Raw genomic sequence first — 21,164 nt, forward strand, 5'->3', positions numbered from 1 at the left:
GGTAGCTTCGATGCCCTTTTGATACAAATTGCGTTTCCAATATGTAGCAGGGTTGTAGGTCACAGAGGGCGCGGCACTCGTCGGGACTTCGATCCAGCTTTCGTCGACGCGACGCGACGCAACGCGACGAAGTCGTTTTGTTCGTTCGGAAGCGTTTCCATTGAATTAACCGAACGCCGCGCGAAACTCCAATCGACGCTGTTCAGTTTTTCCCCCCTCGGCGTTATTCTTTCCACTCGATAATTTTTCATTCGGAAAAATGTCGACGACCCCCGTGTCCTCGTTGGTCCCGTTCGAAGGTCGAACCACTCTCCGCGGAGCGTTCGAATCCCGTTTCGTCGAGCAACGAGAGGATTTTTGGAATTGATCTAAACGTTGCTTAATCCGTGTATCTGTACGTGGATTTCCACGTATGCCCTAGCATCCCATTCTCTGAATTTATTACACCGTCGCGTTTTCCTATTGGAAAAATATCTTCCTCGGCGTTGTGTCCTCGTTCGCAACGATCTCCGGGAAGTTTTCGCTGGATATTGGAGATTCAAGAAGTTTTAAGCTCCGTCGTTTGCTATTCCAAGTTCGCGCGAGACTCCTGTTTCTACCCTTAGTTACTCGCGGTATTTTCTATACTGTCGTAACGTTTTGTCGTGCCATTTTGCGCGACTAGTATAGACTAGTTAATAAAATTGTACTCGATACGGAAAACAACGGTTGGAAAACAACAATCTTGAAAATATCAGATTTTATAAGCCAGCGTAGTTAGATTTCTAGTTTTCTATTCTATCAACAAATATTTCCGTGTTATCGCGCGATACGGTTTCAATGTATAGAAGAAAGGTCTGGCGTATGTCTCGATCCGAGGATAATCCGTTATCAGAGCAAATCTTACCATCTTCGTCCTTGTCCAACTGCAACACAGGCGGAATACTAATCGCAACGCTGCGGTCTACCAAAGTCGGATCGATACCACCCACGCGCTACAACCGCGATGTACGAGGAAATTCAGTTTCCGATCGAAGCATTTTCAACGACGGTAGAAACGGTGCTCGCGATCGGCCATGGGCTTCTTTTAAACATTCCCGCGTGGCACAGTTCGAGAATAGTTGGACGCTCCGACGTTGGTAATCTGAAAAATCGAGCGAAACATCCTCAGCTCGGAATCCACGGAGTTATTTAACCGTTTCGCATGCATCTATACAGTGGGCGAAATTTCTATAAGAACGCTACTATACAATTCATTTATATGAATTTCGATTCTCACCTCGGTTTAATGTTTCTTACTTTCAATGTACACTTGCCAATTAAACGTGCTTGTATACGAGAAATATTCATTTGAAAAATAAAAGATGGCGTAAAGATTTTGTCGAGCACGCGTCTGCAGATTTCAAATCGTTCGATTCTTCTCGGTCTAAAAATAATATGGCATCGATGCGATCATAAATAATTTTATCGAAAGTTTCTGATAGTTACGTTCGATTCGGCCAGAAAGATCGACAAGATTTTCTGAATTTTCCTTTGCGCTTTGATCGCAAACGGTCTGTCCAATTTCCTCAAGAGACGCGTGACGGTCATGGAGAACGCGTCATAGTTATCCGAATCGGTCTCGAAAGAGTCACTGTTCGACGACGCGCTATGCAATCCATAGATTACAAATTCATGATGCTTCTTATGCTGCAACGAGACGATTTAATTACGCGTGGATGAAATTGCGGTATCGATTCAATCGACTCGTTTCTGGTCGATTTATTCCTTTGCATCGATCACTCTCGTTATATCGTTACCGATAACTCGTCATCCAACTGTTTTGTTGGGCGAATAATCCTGCTGCAGGATCGAGGACAAGTTCGAGGATGAGTATCGACCTCTGGCATTGAAACGGTTGGGGAACTAGTTGAACCTAGGGCACCAAAAGCTCGTCGGGTTAGTGAAAAACATTTGATAGAACCGTCGAGGCACCGACGATCGAAAGGATTCCGACGGCCATCTTCACCGTCCGTTTCTTCTAGCTCGCAGATAGTTTGACCCACGTCCTATGGATATTCATTGCGACAAATGTCACTAGATAGCAGCTTTAGCTATCTAAGTGGCTTTTACGCAGTAGTATTTAAATTAGAGTATAAAACTCCACCTTGAAAAAGTACAGGCTAAAAGTAAAAGATGCAATTATTTTTTATGTAGACTCAGGATATACAGTTGCGGACAAAATCAAATGGGCAGGTAGGGAACATAGGTATGAATTAATCAAAGTGCTATAACTATTATGCACTTAAGTTTTATTGTACAAAATTTTATTGTATAAAACTTAAGTGCACGATACAGTACAATTCCGATTATCTGATATACTCAGGACTGGGGCTATGCTGGAAAATAAAATATGACGGATAATTGGACTATACCTACATCTGAAGTGATAAAAACGAGGAATTGGATCATTTTTATGGGAGTTAGATAACTTTACAGGGTCAAGGAACAATTTTTCCAGCATTGTTAAAATTTCTACATATTCTTCAATAAAAAACACGTTGTTTGCATTTTGAAACATTAGAATCCTTCGATTCGTAAAGGAGTTATGATCTTTTAAACATACGCATGAAATTTCAGGATCAGACATTGTATTTTCGGTAAAGAATTTTTTTCTTGTAACTGTGTAGGATTTTGGGGGTATGTCTATTCACCAAAAATGATTATAATTGACCCCCTCGACCAAAAATAATTTTTTCAAAATGATTTGAAATTTTTTAATTTTTGCACCTGCTCCCTGTCGATTTTTCTTTGTTTTTCATTTTTAATAAACATAACCATGGGTAATGTAATAATACAATATATTAATAAAAAATAAAATATATGAAATTCCTACTCTTTATTCGTCAACTGTTTAGTATCGACGTCACTGTTGGATGCATGCGCCTGCGACTTCTTTGTTTGTGTGAAATATAATGCGTAACATTAATAACCGGATGCCGGATAATCGTACCTCTACTGTAGTTATACTGCTTTAGTTAAATTTAATTTATACTTATTTCCTTTATCTGTCTACTTAATTCTGCCCGCAACTGCATAAAATGCTTCTGTTTAACATGCATAATTAATTACTTGAATGTTCTAAACGTAACCGTTCGAACAGTTTTGTGACCGCAGTTCGCGAACCGAGAACTAGGACGAAAAAATTGAAGTAGAACAAAAAAATGTCGCCCGTTAGCTCGACCGGCTTTCCCGTTTCACCCGAGTCGGAGCGTTGCATTAAAAACAACGACATCAGTTTCGCTCGTGTCGGATTATCGGGGGCGCCGTTGTAATCGTAGTATCAAACGCGTTTCATAAATCGTCCCCGATGTGTAGTCTGCCTAACGAGAAGCTACAGCGATGTTATTATTGGCAAAACCGTCGAGCACTGTCGTTGCTAATGGCGTAACGAATTTATCGATACGTACATGCAACTCGACCGCCTCTTCGTAGTCCAGGTATGGATAGAGAAATCGATGCAAATCGTAAAACCATGGGTACGTATTCTCGCGGTGGTCGCCGCTAGACTCGGCCTCCAGCAGCTTTTTCAGCTCCAGCACGTAGAGCCTGCGCATCTCGCGAATCCTCAGCAGAATCTCGACTAAACTCACCCCCGGTATAGCCAGGCTTTCGCGAATATACCTGTACGCGCGGTATCTGCGCTCGTTGTCGAGATAATGCCTCGAGTCCCTCTTCCATAGGCACGGCGATTTCCTGTAAAGCGGGATCAGCTTCCGGAAATGACAGTCGATCCATTTCGACTCCCCCACGCGACGCTCGTTCATTTTGCGCCCTATGTTCGGGCCCGTCTGTTTATCGTAGCGTTCGATGCGCTTCGATGCATCGTCGACGTGGGTCTTGGAAATTGTGTAACCTAAAACTTTTCATCGATTCGTTCGTCAGCGAAAGCGAAGCGTTTCAAACCAGAAATTGCAGCTTCGTCGATTACTTTTAAACAGATGTCATCTTGCGGTCCCTGGCAGCTGTCGTCGAAATCGGTTCAACGCGAATGAAAAACGCACGTTCGCGTCGCGTTGCTCGTATATTTCGATTCGCAAAATCGAAGTGGCCACGAAAACCGTTTATTTGTTTACTAGACACTGGGCGGATAATTGATTTTCTGGTCCTACGAGCCTAGCCAATTAAATGTGAAAATGTCCCGTATAATAATTAAGACGTTTTGAAATTAAAATGTTGGTGTTTTACAGGTATACTCGCTGGTTTCTCAGATATACAGACAGTTTTTCTTGCGTGCATCTCGACGCTGTTGCCGCTGATCGTTGCGCTGGGAATTGCCTTCGGCGTTAGGTAAGATATATGCATACAGTTTCTTTGCCCTGTACGCCTCGAAAGCTGTCGGAAACTTTTGCTTTTGCCTCTGCTTTGAACAAACCGCTCGTGTCTCATCACCGTGAGAATTTTTTTTTTTTTCTCTATTCAAGCGAATAATATTATAAAATATTGAAACAGCGAAAACTTTGGAAAACTGAGTGAACTCTCGTTTGTGTTAGAAACAAATGCAGTAAGTTTAGAATTTTTTTTAATTAATTGTCACTTCTTTAATTCTTTGTTATAGTTTACACGTTTATAAAGATATTTCGTACGTCGTTTTATGAAATAAAGTAGTTTATTTTGAATATGAATATTTACAAGCCCGAGAGAAACAGAACAGTGTGGACAGAATTGAGTGGAAATTTTCATTTTTTCTATATTCTCCTCTATTTACATTCTTTTAATATTTTCTATTTCCTCCTTTGGTCTTAATGACTGCTTTTAAACGTTGTGAGATACTTTTTACTAAATATTCGATGATGTTTTTCGTTATACATTCCTATGAATATTGTAACCGCTGAAAACGAAGTCTTGTCTGTTCTGGTGGTTATTGATATTCCTTTATTCAATAAGGCTCATAGGTTTTTAACAGGATTCAAATCTGGACTTTGTGGTGGCCATTCCAAAAGCTCTATTGTTGAAATCTTCAAGAAATTCTGTAGAATTCTGTAGAAAATTTTGTTACAATGCTTCAAAATATAGTATCAACATTTTCATTAAAAATTCTTGACTTGCTGCATTTTTTTCTAACACAAACGAGAGTTCACTCAATATTGTCCCTGACCGTAGTTCTCGATTGTCTAAAAATATAACGTTCGCCTTCGGTAAATTGCAGTAATTTGAACGCGTTAAAGCGCAGAAACGAGATTCATTTGAAACCGTGGAAAGAACAGCTCGAGAGACCGTTAAGTCAGCGAATAAGTTAACGGTACAGTAACAGTCGCGTTACAACAGCGAGGAGGATGAAAAGCGCGGCGGTCGGCTCGCGAAAGCGAAAGCTTCGACGTTGATTAATGGAGCAATTAAAGGGTAACAATAAGTCAGGCAACGCGACGAGCGCGACTCGATCACTGTCGAACTTACTTGCTGCCATAACGCCCACTCTCGCCGGATATTCGTGACGTGATCGATTGTTCCCCGCTGATCGTAATCTCTCATCCCCCCGCGTCGTATCGACGGCTAAATCCTGGCTCGCCTCTTGCTTCGCCTCCCTTGACGTTAACGAGGGACTAAAACCCACCAAGGATTTCGGTTTCCATCGTCCAACTTGAACTTTCCGTCGCGGAGTCTCGAATTTTCTTTCTTCTCGCGAAACAGAGACACGTTCGAACGCCCGCGACTCAAAGAGAGGCGTGTGTCAGCGGGAAATGTATCGATTAACTTTGAAATTTTATTACAAAATATGTTGACTGTAACTGCAATAATTTGAGTGAATACCCATATATGTGTTCATAGCGCTCAGAAGGTTAACAGAAACATGATCTACTAAAGTTTTACACGTAGAACTCTTCAACTATTAGGTTTAATTCAAAAGCACACAACTGATTGTTTTAGCAAGTTTGACTTGGCAATATACAATATCAGCAGGCGTACGCATAATTGGGATTGCAACGTTGCAGCGGTTGCATTCGCAAAGGGAACTTACTTTCCGGATACGGCCTCGTAAAATTCTGATTTCGCGCGATCCTTTGATCCCGAGAAATTAACTCCGGCCTTTGCGATAAAAACCGATAGTCCAGTGTTCTACGCGCCCGTGCGTCGCTGGGAGCTCGAAAATTTTCGCGGTAACCGATGCTAAGCCATGTAATCCCACGCTATTGCAGGAACTGTGGCGTCGCGATCGCGGCGATCGGTTTCATAAATCTACCCGGAGAAAATTGTAAAAATGCTTGGCTGCTTGGGATCGTGACGGGTTTTCCAACATTTTGAAACGATGAAAAAAAGATTTGTTTTCGAAACGCTCGGTGCCCGTGAAACGGAGCCAGCGGATTAAAGATCGTCGGGTTTTCAACGGGACGGATCGTTTATCGAGTATTGAAAAACGCGTTTTGTTCTGTTTCGCAGACACGTGTGGAGGAAATATCGGAACAGACGAGACAGCTCGAGTGGATTGCCCTGGTACAGGAGTGTCTGCTCTCGAGACAATACGGCCGAATCCTTGCGTCATCGGCCCCACTCGGGAAGCACGACCATTCAGTCGGCCACGAGAATTCTCTCCGCGCAAAACGTGAGTACATTTTCCGTTATCTGAAACGCGGACGATTAACGAGGTTTTTCCCCCCGTCGGAGGGGGATAAACGGGAGATGAGAGCGCGCGTCGCGATGGATCGTCACCGTCAGGGTTTAGGTCGTTGCACACATGGCATGGACGACGAGTGTCCCTGACGAGTTCGGAAATCGATTTCCCGTCGATAATTCGGTGGCCTATGATGCTAAGTTTGACTGGGCATCGTGCATAAATAAAACGTTCGGCCAGCTCGAAAACCGAGCCACCCTCTCGAGCGTGGAAAACGAAATTCTCGCGCCCCAGTTGTCACAGATCTCGGTTCAACTTGGTCTCTGACTCTGCGCCCATTTTTCTCGACGAGCTTTTGCAATAAAACGCGCGTCCGTTACGCTACTTTATAATTTTTCATTCTATACCAAATTGTATCATAGGTATCAACAAGTATCTGTTAATTTAGTATTATTTAAAAAAAAACAACTAATTATTACGGTCACTTGACTCCGTCGCTTCGTTACAATGGCTTTCGTTTTTCTCTATATACATATATACAGGGTGTATATAACTGGTGGTATTTTTCATCTACATGAAAAAATAAGCATTATTTCCGAATAAATCGATGTTAATGATTCGTAGAGTAAGCGTACACTTGACTGTGTTGCAGACTAGTCTTCGTTGTATTTTAATTCATAAACAGTACCAACGTCATGGCTTAAACTTCTTGATCAAAATGTAGTCTTATTACTTCAATGTTTATCCCCCAATATCTAAGCTAAGCAATCGGAACAACAATTTGATTAACACATATCCTTCATCCTTCAGACAAAAGAATGTTTCAATCAAAAAAGAAGATCCGTACGAAAAAATGTCACTCCACATTTCCTTCTTATTTTTTCATCTAGATTCACCCACTTTCCGCTTGTACCATCAGTTCTGTAACACCCTGTATATATATACGTACGAGATAAGTGCGTTAGTCCCAAGACAATAGATGTCACGCGTCTGTTTACACGTGTACATATTATGTACGTAAATCGCATATTACCTTATCAGCATGATTTACAGTTATTCTTAACAGATGGGAAAACAGAAGCTACAAAAGTTTTTTTGAAAAGGTGACAATTTTCTAGTCGTGAAGGTATGTGTGAACGCGTGATGTGGTCAAAGGACAATCGAACAAGTTTTGCGTTGTCCTTAGAGACCGTAGTTTTCGGAAAGATCGATGGTGTCTGGATTCAGAAGGACTGAAGCCAAGCGCGGAACTCTGCAAATGAATGCGAGGCTAGATTCGTCTCGTCGACGCACACTTAAAGTATTATGGCTGTCGTAATGCCGAAGAATGCACAGAATGCCGAGATCCCGGCTCCGGAGAGGAATTTACTCTGGCCGACGACCGATGCTTCCTTTCTCGAGCGAGTGTTTTCTTCGAGATACCAGGCCGCAGGCTAAATCGAGGATAATTGCGTGGCCGTTGCAAACTTTTGGCATAATCGTGGCCCGTTCCTCGCACGCATTCATCCAGAATAATAGGTAGAAACCGGAAGAGATCCCGAGGTGTCCGTAAGAATAGTTCTCGCGCCTCTCAACCATCGATCGAGTTTGTCGAAAAGAAAAAGACAAAATCTGGGAAAACGATTTCACGTCGCCATATTTCTTGTTATTCGCTCGTTCGAGTCGCATGACGTTTGTATTCTGTAGGTTTACGAGCGATCGTGACGAGACAGACGGTCGTTGAACGCGTTGAAATTTATTATAGAAATTCTTGTTGAAATTCAAACAACTTTTAAAGCAACGAGCATCGTTTATATTTGTACTTTTCATTTTATTCTATTCGATTTGGAGTTCTATCGTTGTTATTGGGAAAGCTGTTAGAAGGAAAGGGAGGTCCGTGGAGGCGGTTAATACCGTATAATGGAAAAACAGTGTATGGCTTCATTGTTGCAGCGTGTCGCTCCCATCCGTCGGACAACCGATTCGCGGGGATTGTCCATTATCTTTTTTCCCTTTTGTTCGTTCTCCGTTCGTGGCCTGACACCCTCCTCGTTAGTTTCGGGCCGACGTATTTTGAAAAGTAGTCGCTGGACAGTAACAAGAAACTATCCGAAAGCAAGGATTGCGAGTCTCTTTATCCAGGGTGTCGTAACATTTATCAAAATAGATCTTAAATACGTGAGAAATTGAATAACATTATTATTGAAATAATACATTTTAATGGGCAATGCCCTTTTTACAAACTTACATAGCTAAAACAAAATAGAAAATATTAAAATAATACAAGATTTAGAAATATAATACATGTAAATATAAATACCGACATACATTATACTTCCGCCACTCGTAAGACTCGTTGGACATTTCTTTTGAGGGTGACGAGCGATGCATTAACATTAGAACTACCGGAAGTGGTTAAAAACGAGTCGTAATTTCTAATAAAAAATGGAAAAAGTATATTCCACGGGATTTTTGCAAATTTACCGTGATATTCTATAAGAGAATGAATAAACATTTATTTCAATTACATTATACAGTTCTTCGAGAAGCTATCGTTTTAATTTCTATGATACAGAAAAAAATGTACATTCTAATTGTCGGTAGTTCTAATATTAAAGAGATCTATTTCATCCATATGTGTATTTTCTTAAACTTGCAATGAGGCAATTTCTTTTTACGCACTAGATCCTTCAAGCATGACGGGAGCAATACTTAATAATATACTTTGACAGTATACTATTTTTACCAATGTTGATTATACCGAAAAGGAAAGAAAATGCTATCTATTTTGTAGTTATGTTACAATATTGGGGATCGGTTTGATCGAAAAAGAAAGTTGAATTTTGGGGGAGGGGAGGGGGGAAATCGTCGGAAGTCGATGTCTGGTAATGAAAAATGCCATAACTCTGTGTTTTTTACGTTCCAAGCGGACCTTGGTGGATCATGACTCACACATACATATATTGCAACAGTTTTCAAGCCCTGATCGACTCGAAGTCGAACAATGTAGGTCAAACGACTCGACTCGACTCGACTCGCAGGCACAGACCTCGCGCGTCGATGAACACCCGGCGCGAATTCAACTTTACGACCGCGTTCCGCCCTTTTACGACGACTTTTCATGCTCGCGACGCCTCCCACCTTTCCTCCCACGATTTCAAACATTCATACCCACGCTTCGTGTCTTTTCTCCTCCGAGACGATCCGAATTGCTTCGTCAAGAGAGACTATCCGCGAGTTAAGAAGTTCTAATTAGAAACTTCTAACTTCTAAAATTTCTAAATATTGATTTTGACGAGAAATTAAACACGAACCCAGGAAGCAAAATTGTGGTGTTACGTGAAAATTAAGCACGCTAGAATATTTCGGATGGTCTTCGAAAACAGAGAAAAGTAGATAAAAAGCGAGTAGTTAGGAAAGGAGCAGGATCTCGAAGGGGAGGTTAAAAGTTTGGATGAATAATTCGTTGCGGTGGTGTAAAAAGACTAAAGTTTTTATCTGAAAAAAATGAAGAGGGTTGTAAAGGTGGAACGAAAGGACAAGTTCGTTTCTATGCGACCGCCACCGGACCGCAAAAGTTGAAGCGGCAGAGCGAAGGTACTTTGTACGCCCCTTTTGCCACCGTTTGCCCGCCCAACAGAAACCCGTAGGGCATAAGGGTGCCCGGCTGTAATGTCGGAGCAGTTGGCCGCGATTTCTGTGATCTTAACTGGTCGGCCGAGCAAGTCTTCGTCGAAGTCTCTTTGTCGGTACGGTCCGTGCCAATATTTGCTCCGCCACTTGGCGCTCGTTCGCTAAACGATCAGAATTTGCTCTTCCTAAGCCCGCCGAGTCGAATAAACCCGCCATCGCGTTTGGAAGTACGTACGCGTTATCGCGACTGTGGGGGAAAATCGGCGGTTCCATGGCCGAAACCACAAAGCGATATCTTTTGTACCTTCCATACAATTGTTTTCATTTTTCTTCTTATTTAGACTTTCACGTGAAAAATATGTATCCGCGTTTAAAACGATAATTTTATACTTATGTCTGACTTAAATGAAAAATGGACAAGTAGACTTTGTTCTTTCTTTAAGGATGCGGTGTGCATTCGTGTTGTGTTTAAACCAACGTACAGTAAAATTCCGATTATCCGGCATACTCGGGGCTGGGACAATGCCAGAAAATCAAATATACCGGATAATTGGGCTGTACCTACATATGAAGTGATAAAAACGAGGAATATAATCACAAACGAGGTATAAACATACGTATGAAATTTCAGGGGAATCGGAATTTCAGGATCAGACATTGTATTTTCGGTAAAGAATTTTTTTCTCGAAACTACGTAGGATTTCGGGGGTATGTCTATTCACCAAAAATGATTGTAATTGACCCCTGCAACTAAAAATAATTTTTCAAAATGATTTGAAATTTTTTAATTCTATCGAAAAATTGCCGCACCTACCCGTTGTCGATATTTTTTTAAAATTCGTTTTTGATTTTTAGTAAACTTAACCATGGATAGTGTGGTAATGCAATTTGTTAATAAAAAGTAAAATATATACAATTCCTACGGTAGTCTACCGTATTAGGAAATATAAATGCCGAATTTGACGTAGAAATTGAGTTTCTTAAGGTTTTGACCATGAATTGGACGAATTTGGCCATCGTGCGGCGTACCAAAGGGGCAAATGACTGGCAGAAAGCGGGGCTGCGACCGCAAGCGCAGGTTTCGTAACGTGCAGCATTCGGGAACAGCGAAACGAACCAACGCGACGCTTTGCGGCAAGTGCATCGCGACGAATGACACACAGGATCGCGGACAATGAGCGCCAGATGGCGAGGGTTGCATCCACCCTATTCTCGGTCCTCTGCATCAGCCAAGTGCTCGAATTACCAAGTAACCAGCTTGTACGCTCATTATCTAGTCGGTGCTTATTTTTTTGTAATCCGAAACTTGCGGTTCGAGGTTAGACGAGATCCCATTCGATAGGCGATCGCACGCAAACTTGGGCAAACGCGTGAAACGCTTCAATAAATATTTATTTCATCAATGAATTTCCCGGTTGTACCACCATTAACGAATCACCCTGTACAACGTTTTCACGAAGCATACGGGAATCCTATGTGCACATATCGCGTCGTCCGTCTGTGTACTCGATTTGATCCCCTTTTATCTGATCGACTTTATTTCAACTCCTTTTACCCTCTTGTCGCTGTTACCAGCTAACATTACACGAAACGCGGTTCATTCGCCACCGAAAGGGGATCATTATTAATAGACACAATTGAAAAATTCATTACTCGACGGACGTTTACGTCAATCACGCTCTAAATGCAAATCACGGTAAACGATGAAACGCTTTATACCTTGATGTACTCCGAATTGTTTTTCACCTTTTTGCGTCCGCTGTTAAAAAGTTGACACGAGAGCAGATCCTCGACGACAGACTGCTAATAATACTATTTAAAAATGTCAAGGTGTTGAGAACTTTTTATTGGAAAAGATAGTGTTTTGGTTATTTTTAATATAGGTCGACAAGCTTCCGTCGAAAACATATCGTTAATGATTAAATTTGTTTGTACAATGGTCACGAATAAGAATAGGTTTGTTTCACCAATACCTCGTGAATGTAAAAACGTGTTGATTTTAATCAAGAACTGTACAACGAGGGATTTATCATGAGGAGTACAAACTATTGTTTACAATTTGTTGATGAATAGAATCAATATAGTTAACGTAGTTTCGTAGTAGTCTGTTCGACGAGAAAATTGCCGCGAGACGTTGGACGACAGGGTGAGTCGTTCGGTGTTTCAGCGTCGGAAACGACGCGATTATCGAGATTTCAGGACGTGCCGCGATAAAAGATTAGATCTCCTGGACGTGCACGGCACAAGGAGTGCCGTAGAGGAGCGGTTCAGGTTGGTAGGTGTTCGGGACTGCACTTTAATCTCGCAAACGATGTGAGGACACGGTTCGCTACCCTGGGAAGCTCGAGGATTCTGGATAAAGAATACCGACTGGCGAGGATCACGGCGCTTTTCGACTTGTTTATCGCAACACCGCTCTAGACGAAACGATTTCTCGTATGTGGAAGGAAATTGAAGCCCCCGAGCTTGAAACGATGCTCCAAACGGATTGAATTCCGGAGAAGATGGAAGACGCGGCACGACGTCTGGGGCACAATGGCCCAGAATGCTTTCGGATTAGAAATCAAAAATTTCTCGCTTCCTCCTCGCCAGACGTTATCGAGGAAAACGCGTTGCAACTAGGGACATGCAGCCATTATATGTCGTGACATAACATATGGGGATATTAGTTAAAAAAGAATAAGCAAGATGAAATAAAATTTTAGTGATTATAAAATGTACCTTTCGATATACATATAATTCCATTCGATAACACCTTAACAACTCGAGAGAACGTATATCCCTTTTGCTGAAAACTATAACGTAATACTTGTAACAATCACATAATCACACGTTTGGAATCACTTTTACGAAGCACCGATGCTCACTTTGATATCGTGGTATATTGCCACCGTGTCTTCGTTTGTCTTCCTTGTTTGTGTTTCCTTTTTCAAGGAAGTCAAGAACGAGCTTCGGTTTTTTAACCGAATTTTCTCAATTTTAAATATAGTAATTCGCTGCAATTTTACCAGATAGTATGTGTCGTATTTATTTTCTTGCAAATATATTTTATGTACATATTAATGGCTATATCCCGTATAAATGAATAAATAAATAAATTTCCGCGTCAATCGATATCGAGGAGCGTTTATTACGCATACTCGATAAATATTCGAGGCTGATAGAAAATAATGCATGTATCACGATTTACGGGATGACCTGATCGAAAGGCTCGAATAATAATGTTAAAGAAATGGCTCGTAGAAAAAGGGTGATTTTATTGGACGATCGTTTATTCTTCATACGCTATAATGTCCTCGTCAAAAGCATATAGATGAATATTTTTCCGCTCGTCGTGCCAGAGAAAATATAGTCTTGGAAAGTAAATAACGTCAAGTACAATAATCGTAAGGAAATTCCTCTTTCGTGTATGATAATTAATATTCTTTTGTTTCTCATTCATTCTTTTACTAATTTAAAGGCAGATAAAAGAACTACCTTCTAATTTCTGAATTTTATCGTTGAATAATATTTACTGTACATTCGTTACTAGAAAAACCTAAAAATGCCAAACAGTTTTGATCCATCGATAAAACCCGTCTTAGAAATTTAAGCTACAACGTAGTTGCTAATAACTTGAATAGTAGATTGATAAAAGAAAACCATTGATAAAAGAATTCGATAAAAAAGAATTTGTACGAGTTATAAATTACCCGTCGACAGGGCGTGCCATTCCTTTCAACCCCTAAAATTGTAATAGGACAGAGACGAAGGCTTCGCGATAAATCATACGATTCTGTCAGACTTGTAAATACTTCCACCGAGATCGATACTCTGAAAATTTCATCGTGAGCGACGGCTGCCTGATAAATTGTTATAATATAAAGCGTTCATAGTTCCTTTGAAATTTTGTGGTTGCTTGCTAACTTGAGAGCAATCGGATGCATTATTATTACAAATTTTTGCTAGTATTTACGTAAAGACCTATGTGGAACCGTCGAAAGTTGAGATATTCACGCGACGAATTACGAATTACGATATCGAGGAAGTCGCATGATCGCCGACGCGCACTTTGTCACCGAACACAGTTTATCCGTCGCTGGTGCCAGTAGTAATTTTTCCGAAGCGATACGTCGCAAAGATCGACGAGAGGATCCGGCTGTGATACGTCCAATTCAATTTCCTCCTGGTGGTTGGCCACCGGGTATGACTTCCCCCGCGTTTTCGGGACGCCAATGACGCGTGGCCGATTCCGGAGACGGTAATCGAATTTTCACGAAATCCGATCCGCAGTCGTGGAGCCCTTTTCGATCGCCACTTTCGATCGGGTTTAATCGAATGTCCTCGGTTCCGTTCGCTGCTGTACCGTCGAAATTCCAGCTCGACGGGGCGTCGCTTTGCCGGTAAATAGTAAATTTCCCAGACGAGGCGTCGAGTGTTTGTTCGTCGCGACGATCCGCGCTCCGACGCGCAGGAGATTCTCGCGATTAATTTTTCTAGTTGCATTTCCCGGACGCGATCTCGTAGAGTTTAAAAAAACCGGCCCAATCGGTCGCACTTCCATCGATTTTCCGCCGCGAACCTCGGCCACGACGATGCAACTATTTTCCAGCAATAGTAAGCGCGAGGCTTGTCTATGTCGACCGCTAGTTGCTCGCGTAGTACTCGAGGGTGGGGGGTTGGCGCGCGCCTTCTTAAAGCTTTGCGGTTTTTTCAAAAGCGCCGCGTCGCCCCCACTTCGACCGACTGGTTCCCTCACCACCTATAGTCGCGTCTCTTTTCTACCGCTGTTCCCGTTCCTTCGGTCTCTCTTCCTCTCTTCTTATCTCTCTCTACGGTTTCTTCTTTCTCTGTTCCGTCGCCTCTCTCTAAGCCTGACGTTTTACGCCCCCTCTTACCGAACCCTCCCTCCACCTCCTCACCCCCATCCGTTGCACGCCTCTAGCATGTCTCTTTTTCCGACGCTCGCGCTGATCGCCTGCACTGGCTCGTCGCGAATCTCGACCTTTGCGTCCTCCTCGACGACTAGCGAGGGTTAGCGATGGGATCGATACCGTAGCATCGAGAAGCATTAAGCTCTCGATCCGAATCGATACTTCTTATCGAGCTCTTTCGTTCGGTATCGTCGATAGAATCGATACCGATCCCATCGACGCTCGAGGCTCGAATCCTTTCCTATGCAATCCGAGTCTCCATGACCCGCATTCGGGGAAATTTAAAATACGCGCGTACTGCGACGAATCGCAAGGCTGATTTCCCCACGTTCGAAAACCAGTCGGTCAATACACAATATCTCGATATAGATTGTTTACAGTTTGCTCTTTACAATTATATTTTTAACAAATAAGTCTTTCGTCTCGTTCATTTGCATATACCGAAATAGAAAATTTAGCTCCAGTTTCAAAAATATAAGGCACGATTTCTTCAATTCTAATAGAACGAATTTAAGTGCACAGATGTGCATGAAACACGTTTGCACGGTAATCGTTGCTGAAATTGATGGATAGCATTGAAACGTACGTTCCTTTATCAGTATTTGAGGACATAGGAATTTGGGAAACGTAGATTTCAATTTTGTTGGTTTTGTTCGTTGTTGGGCACACTGTGTGGCGTCGATATGGAGAACCGCGGGGCCCGAAGAACGCGGCCATTCGACAGCCCAGTGAGAGATAAAATCCTACAGAGGAGAAACGTGGCGGCCGGGCCGGGCCGGATCGTGGCTGGGGCCGGGGCTGGGGCCGGGGCTGGGGCCGGGGCCGGGACCGGGGCCGGGAGAGATGCACTTGGTTGCAAGCGGGGAGAACTAGCTGGACGCGGCGCTAATGCGCCTGCTAACCTTACTTTCGCATTGCTAGACTCAATTCATGCCAAGGCTGACTGGGTGCGTTGCCCTCCATTGCCCCTATACTGCCGTCATTGGCCCCCTCCTGCCCCTCGCGAGCCCGGGCAGTCTTCGTCGCCCGCTGCCACGCCGCCCACCGACAGTTTCTTGCCCCCTCCCCTCCCCCTTTTGTCCCCGCTTGAACCTCTCGTTCGGTCCGCTTAGTCCCTGCTAGGGAACTTCGTCTTCGACTCCGACTTGGACTCCTGGCATCGACTATCTTCGATAGCTACGAATCGAATTTCAGTTTTTAAGTTCGATAGTATCCAACCACGCGAAAGAAATTTCGCGTCGATCGCAACGAATTTCGAGAATTTTCTTTATCTCTCTATCGTAACTAGTAATTTTTCATCGACGCTATTGGAGAATATTTTTTATGGAAGGAAAAAGTAGTCGGTTCCAATTCCAATTTTCTGTGTCAAACGTTTGAACATTCTGGCGAATTGACATACGGCATTTCCGTTCGAGAAATATTTGGAAAGAGCGAGAATCGATCGCGATCGATAGTCAAACGTTCCACCGCGACGAATATAGAATTCGCGGGAACTGTTTTTGGATCGAATGCTGGAAAGTTATTTCCGTTTGCGAATCACCGTGACTGGTTACTCGTTTTTATTATTGTTTCGTCGGTATTTTAAATTGCTCGAAGCGTTTGCAGAATACTCGGGTTCCCGTCTGGCCCGTGCAACGAGAATCCACGCATCGTTCGATGCAAATGGCAGTCGGTTAAAAGTTTTACCCACTGGCGGCAGTCAGTTTCTTTCGTTTCGCTTGTTTACCGCTGGTCGAAATGGGTTTATCGAATCGCTTCTATTTCGAGAAGACGAAAAAGTAAACGAAACGGTTATATTCGATAGGTGACAGGCGTTATCGAGATGGAACCTCAATCGAAAATATTGTCACGATTCCAAAGTGGCAGAAATCTGCGTCAACTTGTCTGGCTAACCTAAAACTTTCCACGTTACGTTGAAACGCAATTCCATTATCAGTGACGAGGATTGCAGGCGTGTGTTTAATCGGCGATAACGCTGCATCGGCAGCGTTTCGCGGACCGCTATTTCGAGCGAGAAGCGTGTGCTTCGTGTACAGCGGACTGCACTATTTCGCTCGACCCCGCCCATAGTAGCGCTGCCTATTATTAAAATCCCCGAGCACCGCATAAACTTCCCCAGAAATAAAACTGCAGCATCGTGTTCTCGGCCCGTTGCTACGAGGGTGGATTAAAAAGTTCTCGGAACGGAGAGGATAGAAATAAGAACTTTTAACAAACTGTTTCGATTGATCAAAATGATAGAGGATGTAGTTGGATTTTTTCTAAATTGATTTAGAAAATAAAAATAATAGATTGCAATCGTATTCCATCAGAGTATCGTCGAATTTTCAGATTCGCTTAGCTCTCTCGTTTAGTTCGTTCGCTCGAAACGCGAATCAAATTGTAGGAGACACATCAATTTGAATTCTCGACGGAACCAATCAACGAACGCTCGATTTGATTACCAAATGCGAGCAAGACACTCGAGAATCCCGGTGGATAGAAGAAGCGTTAATTGGGGAGCGATCGGTGTCGAGAGATCCGCGGCTCTATGTTTGCAATAGCAACCAACACGTCGTCTAACGCAACGCTTATTTATAACTTTTTCATCCGACGAGCTCTCTTATCTGGCGTCTTGCCATCGGACTACCTCCCTCCATTTTACCACTCTATCTCTCTTTTCATAGCTCCCACTCGTTGCAACTGTGCAGCAAAAAACGTTAGAGAAACGCGATCTGAAGAAAAATTGTTTTCTCGTTCGGGGTTATTCCAATCTGGGTTCGCAGTATTTAGACATTGTCATTTTTTAAAAAGAAAACCTTGGGCAATTTTATTGGACAAAATTTCTATAATTTCTAATATAACACTATGATTTTTTGCAAAATATTCCTTTATTTTATCAATACCTTGTATTCGTACGAGTAAATCTTTTGCCATCCACCGCATCGTTACTGAGGCACAACAAATGTAAACAAATATGCTGATAGAGGCAATGGCGAAATTTCTATAAGAAGAGTAAGTATTCCTCAACATATGTGGAAGTAACATTTCATCTCACTAAGAGTAGGTATTGAAATACAATATTCATATGAAAAATGTAATATTTTCGAACGAAAAAAGGTTGAATCTTGAATCACGATTTAAGAAAAGATAAAACCGTAAGCTTGATTATTAAAAATCATAGTGTTCTTATAGAAATTTCGTCCACTCTATTTACCGATGTTCCGAGTACACGTACATAGTATTTTTGTCAAAATTTGTATCGGTTATTTCTGAATGAAATTTATACGCTGCTAGAACACGATGGAGTCCGGCGGTTAGTCGCGCGAGTTGATACGTTGCACATGGTAGAACCGTGCAAATTGGCGTGCACATTGCCGGTGCAGGTTGCACTGGTCTCTCTCGGAAGGATGCAACTCGCTCGAGTTGCCGTTCGGTACACCTGTTTACACGGCCGCGTTGATATTAAAAGGATTTAACATGGCGTGCGTCGAGCGGCGAGAGTTACGTCGAAAGGGCGGGTATTCCGCGTAGGAATCGACACGCTCGCGCTCGTAGCGTTCCCCTCGCCTTTCTTTTCGATGCATCGATGCATCGCCATTTCGGAGCGTGCAGCCAGCGATCACGGGAACGTCGCTGTCGCATTTGTAGCTGACTGCTGACACCTTTTCCGATAATGTCGCAACCCTGACGGACACCGGCTGATGAACGCAGCCGTAATGAACTCGCGAGATTAATAAACGCTGTTGCATAATTTCTAGATAACAGCTTTATTATAGCAGAGGACAATGTCGATAGATGGTCGTTCCTCGAGCTCGTCTGAAAAGTATGCTCTTAACACGCGAGTGTGTAATTTTAACGGTAGGATAAGCAAGGATTCTATTAGGTAATTCTATAAATTCGATAGAGTTTTGTACTACGATTTATTAAAAATCTACTAAAAATAGTAGAACATGATAGTCAAAATAAGGTTACAAAGGTAACTTTAACGCCAAACGGGTAAAGAACATAAGGACAAAATGTTGATAAAATTTAAATATACAGTTTTTGAAAGGTGCAATAAGTGCTCGTGAAGAAATCCAAGTAGAATAAGAGTTTGCGATCAAGCAGAGACGATTGAGTGGATCTATCGACATCAGGAAGAAATGTGAGAATCTAAACGTCCTTGTGGGAGCAGTGAATATGAATATTGGCGTTAATCAATTCGTATAAAAGTTATTGATTGAACAATTATGGATTGTTTTGGATCTCTAAAAACTATTCTCGACGCGCGAAATGATTAAATAACACGACACGCTTGCTTACGTCCATATTGTCGGGAGGAAAGTGGCATGCGCGGCCTTGCATCTTTCAAAGCACGCGCCAATATGTCGTCGTGATTCGCGAGGAAATTTATGCGAGGCGCGGCAAAATTCCATACGGTTCGCTCATTGTTCGTTCCGCGTAATTAGAATACAAAATCCCGTGGAAACGGTTGATGATTCGATGCGAGCGTTGCCCTTGACCGCGAATTTAGGTGAATCTGTTTTCGTCGCGTTTTGTTCGAACGTCAAACCGGAAATACAAATCTTTCCAATGACACCCTAAAATTTGGTAAATGGAAATCAACTTTCCTCGAATGACATACATTTCAAATGATTACATTGACATATATTAAATAATTATTAGTTTTAACTTGCCCCAATAATCCACTTAAGGGTTAAATGATATTAAATAATAAAATGAAGAAGAATAAGAAGCACGAGATTATTTTTTCTAGTATTCGTTTCGTTTCGATTGGAAGTTGTATCGCTGACATCGGAAAAGCCCAAAAGATCGCACGACGATTCCATTTGTCTCTCGAAGCGTAGGCAAATGCGGCGCGATCGATCCTTAGATCGTGTCGGAGTCGCGTTTCCCGATACATACCACGTGTTCGTCGTGACTCTGTTATTGTATTTCCTATTCTCGGTAGGTTTCTCCTTCGTTTCCAATATCATAAGCGAGCTTTGTGACTCTGACTTCTGTCGAGTGAAAACCAATAAGTGCATCGGCTGCCGGAGACTCTCGACGGTCTCTTTGTTCTACTCGCGCGCCGAAATTCCATTTCGATCTTGAAACATGGATTCGTGGAAACTCGATACCAGCCACCTCCATCGGGGCTCGCCGCTGATGTGTACTTTCGGAACGGTACTCGTTCGCAAAAGCGAAACGAGTTTTCCAGTTACACTTTCGACTGGAAAGTCGACAGGGAAGATCCACCGGTGCCTCTGCGTCGTGAAACTCTAAAATTAAAAGCGGGCCACCCGTTCCCTGACCAACTCGTTCCGTCTACGCTCTGCGACAAAACGATACCACGCTAAATAATTTTTAACAATTATTAGTCCTTTTCAAATCGTTGCATTCGGATTACCGATATTGTTTCGTGTAAAGCTACCTATAGAACGACGTAATGAATCTTGATCTCTCAGATTTGCATACATTGCCTCGAAAGCTCTAACAACGTTCCCTGAAAGTGCTAGCTTATGCTACATATGTACATGTTGAAGGGAGGTTTACTGTTGGTGAGAAGTACGTGCTTTCATGGAAATGGAACTTACGTCAACGAGATTTCTTTCTATTTTAGAATATTTTGCAAATAATTGAAATATGACATATACAGTGGACGAAATTTCTGTAAGAGCACTATGATTATTGATTTATCTTTTCTTAAGTAGTGCCAATAATATTTGTATCCGTCCGGGTTTTCTTACGATATATTTTGCGGAAAATCATAGTGTTCTTAGAGAATTAAGTAGACAGGTGAAGGAAACAACTATAAATTAAATTTATCTAAAGTAGTATTTACTATTATTAAGTTTTATGTACTATTAAGATAAATAAATATATATAAAACTTAAGTGCATAATAGTTATAGTATATTTATTTCAACAAAGTATACTTTATTTCACCAGAAATGTAAATATTAATTTCAATTATTCGCTAAATGATCTATGTACCATAAAGACGTACAATATATAAAACGTAAGTGCATAATAGTTATAGTATATCTATTTCAACAAAGTATACTTTATTTCACCAGAAATGTAAATATTAATTTCAATTATTCGCTA

General features: G+C 42.0%; 3 protein-coding genes across 4 annotated transcripts in view; 1 reads left to right on the forward strand and 2 right to left on the reverse strand.

The window, feature by feature from the left end:
* Cbs (cystathionine beta-synthase) overlaps positions 1–21,164 on the reverse strand; it is a 378,127-nt gene that overhangs the window by 42,668 nt on the left and 314,295 nt on the right. The window lies entirely within an intron of this gene.
* Positions 1–21,164, forward strand: part of LOC143343924 (uncharacterized) — an 81,204-nt gene that overhangs the window by 16,547 nt on the left and 43,493 nt on the right. For both annotated transcript variants that reach the window (XM_076769323.1, XM_076769324.1), the window contains exons 3-4: positions 4,209–4,308; positions 6,397–6,559. In XM_076769323.1, the coding sequence (XP_076625438.1) occupies positions 4,209–4,308; positions 6,397–6,559 (263 nt within the window). The remainder of the gene's footprint in view (positions 1–4,208; positions 4,309–6,396; positions 6,560–21,164) is intronic.
* Positions 1,444–4,676, reverse strand: LOC143343414 (uncharacterized). Its single transcript, XM_076768305.1, has 3 exons — positions 3,429–4,676; positions 1,779–2,027; positions 1,444–1,668 (listed from the first exon to the last, which is right to left on the reverse strand). Exons 1-3 carry the CDS (start codon positions 3,783–3,785, stop codon positions 1,444–1,446), a joined length of 831 nt encoding a protein of 276 aa, XP_076624420.1. The 5' UTR covers positions 3,786–4,676.

This window comes from Colletes latitarsis, chromosome 7, assembly GCF_051014445.1.
Source record: "Colletes latitarsis isolate SP2378_abdomen chromosome 7, iyColLati1, whole genome shotgun sequence".
Classification (NCBI taxonomy): domain Eukaryota; kingdom Metazoa; phylum Arthropoda; class Insecta; order Hymenoptera; family Colletidae; genus Colletes; species Colletes latitarsis.

Excerpts from the sequence above, each read along its gene's own strand:
- LOC143343414 (XM_076768305.1), bottom strand. The coding sequence starts at position 3,785 with ATGAACGAGCGTCGCGTGGGGGAGTCGAAATGGATCGACTGTCATTTC. Across the intron at positions 2,028-3,428 it reads AAGAGGCGGTCGAGTTGCAT|GACGTGGGTCAAACTATCTG; the intron begins GTACGTATCGAT and ends GAATATCCATAG. Across the intron at positions 1,669-1,778 it reads AGTTGGATGACGAGTTATCG|CATAAGAAGCATCATGAATT; the intron begins GTAACGATATAA and ends GTCTCGTTGCAG.